Genomic DNA, 2,184 nt, shown 5'->3' with positions numbered 1-2,184 from the left:
GGTTTTTGAAAAGTGACTAGAAAACAGTAGTTTTTGTAAAAAGTGACGATAAAACAGTTATATAGTTGCAAGCTATGTTTCAATTGTATGGTATTTTTGCAGCTCTTCATTGTCATATATATCTGATTTCGGATAAATTAGTATTTATGTATACTTTTTATATATGTATACAACTTGTATGAGCAAATATATCATCGCCCGCCATGGATAATCCATATCTTACATACATGAATTTAAACTACTAATTACATATGATTATTATATATTTGTAGATATATTACAATATATTTTGTCATAAAAGGAAAGGAGTATCATCAAGATTGGTGAAGAGGTCCCATGGTACCAAAGGATCCGTCATATCGGTCAAACCCCATTTGCTCTAAAGATATGGAATCCTCTGCAAGATAGGATGAATATTCACTTCTTGAAATATTACTATATAAAGAAGGTAAAGACGAGACAGATGTCTCGTTGCCTTGCATTTTGAATAGAGGTCTGATGTCTACTTCTTCTGCATATAGCGTTTTGCAGTTCTTAGCCAGAAGTAGTTCATCATTATTGGATATTATTGATGTCTTCTTTGTTTCTATTATAACATCATATCTTTTGGTTGACCCTTTGTTTCTTCTCTTTCTTTGATGGTAGAAACACATGTTTGGTTTTGTTATCTGCATCGATTGGGGTTGGTTGGTAATATTATTCATTGGTTCATGCGTAGCCGGATTTAAACCAAGATGTTTCATCTTCTTCTTGATCTTCTTATTCCAATGGTTTTTTATCTCATTATCCGTTCGACCAGAGAAATGAGAAGCAATTTTAGACCACCTACAACATCCAATGCATTCATAAAACATGTAAGAAACCATAACTACATAATTTATAAGCATATAAAGTGATTATATCAACCGTACTTAATTCAACCACACTTTTCATTGGTTTTGGTCCCAAAATTTTATTAAAGTAAGACGGTCCGAGGAAGAGGTAAGCGAGGTCGTCGGGGCCGAGGTTCCTCTCACTAAGTTATGTTTTCATACCATTACTGGTCCACCTTCTTTACCTACTCCTTTGTTGCATTGGTTTGGGGTAAAATTGCTCATGAGGCTTGTCTCGTGAAAACTTTTTCAAACTATAAGACATTTGGTCTTCGCTTGTAGTTGTTTATGTTTAATATGAAGCCCTTTTTAAAAAAAAAAAAATTTATTAAAGTAATACACAATAAGCATCTAAATTGTTTTAAAATATATATTAAAATTCTTACTATATGTCTATAACCCTAAAACTTTATGGTCGGCCGTGCATGAACCAAACCCAAAAAAAGTTTAGGATATATGGACATAAACTTATACATGTATAAATCCGGATATATTTTTTTCTTCCATAACCGATTTTCCCCTCAAAAATAACCCATTCTCACTCCCATGCACAACTGTTTTCAGAAACCACTTTGTTAAATTTTAGAAACCATATTCATAAATTTTAGAAAGTAATAAATGAAGTGAAGGAAGTTGAATGAAACATGTCGTACATAAATCCAAGCATGTACGGTAACACATGGGTGATAGGTTTCATTTTTTTTTCTTTAAAGAAAAACTTGTCCTACACCGGGTAAAGTAATTATATGATTGAAAGAAAGTGAATAACTAGCTTTTAGCCAAAAACAAATTGAAGTTTCGTACGGTACCGATTGCCAAGCTGAGAGTGAAGTTCCATAATCCGATCTTCTTCAGCATCAGTAAAACCACCTCTCTTGAGATCAGGTCTCAAATAATTAATCCATCTCAATCTACAGCTCTTCCCACATCTCAACAAACCTTCATGACCATGTAAACACTAAACCCCTCAAAGATAACAGAAAAGCAATAAAAAATAAATCGAATTATGCATGCAGGCATACAAATGTGTATGTATAAAGAAGTACCTGCAAGTTTGGGGACGATTCTCCAGCAGTGGATGCCATTGTGAAGAATAAAGTTCATGAGTCTATGATCTTCTTCTATACTCCATGGACCTCTTCTCAATCCAATCTTGTCACAACAAGGTTTTCTCCCCATTTATTTTGCTTTGGAAGCAAGCTCTAATCAATGACATCAATCATTTTACATACATATAAATATGATACCACTACAAGAAAACGTGTCCATAACAACGAACATTTACGACAAAAATATTTCGTCGTAAATTTAC

The 2,184-nt window shown here is 33.3% G+C and overlaps 1 protein-coding gene across 1 annotated transcript; it reads right to left on the bottom strand.

The window, feature by feature from the left end:
* Positions 1-314: 314 nt before the first annotated feature.
* On the bottom strand, positions 315-2,099 carry LOC106341496 (protein ODORANT1-like). The gene is made up of 3 exons (XM_013780257.1): positions 1,919-2,099; positions 1,682-1,811; positions 315-825 (listed from the first exon to the last, which is right to left on the bottom strand). The coding sequence occupies exons 1-3, from the start codon at positions 2,049-2,051 to the stop codon at positions 315-317; spliced, it is 774 nt and encodes a 257-aa protein (XP_013635711.1). The 5' UTR covers positions 2,052-2,099.
* Between the last annotated feature and the right edge of the window lie 85 nt (positions 2,100-2,184).

The sequence above is a fragment of the Brassica oleracea genome, chromosome C4 (genome assembly GCF_000695525.1).
Source record: "Brassica oleracea var. oleracea cultivar TO1000 chromosome C4, BOL, whole genome shotgun sequence".
NCBI lineage: Eukaryota > Viridiplantae > Streptophyta > Magnoliopsida > Brassicales > Brassicaceae > Brassica > Brassica oleracea.
This window is presented reverse-complemented; position numbering and strand designations above follow the sequence as displayed.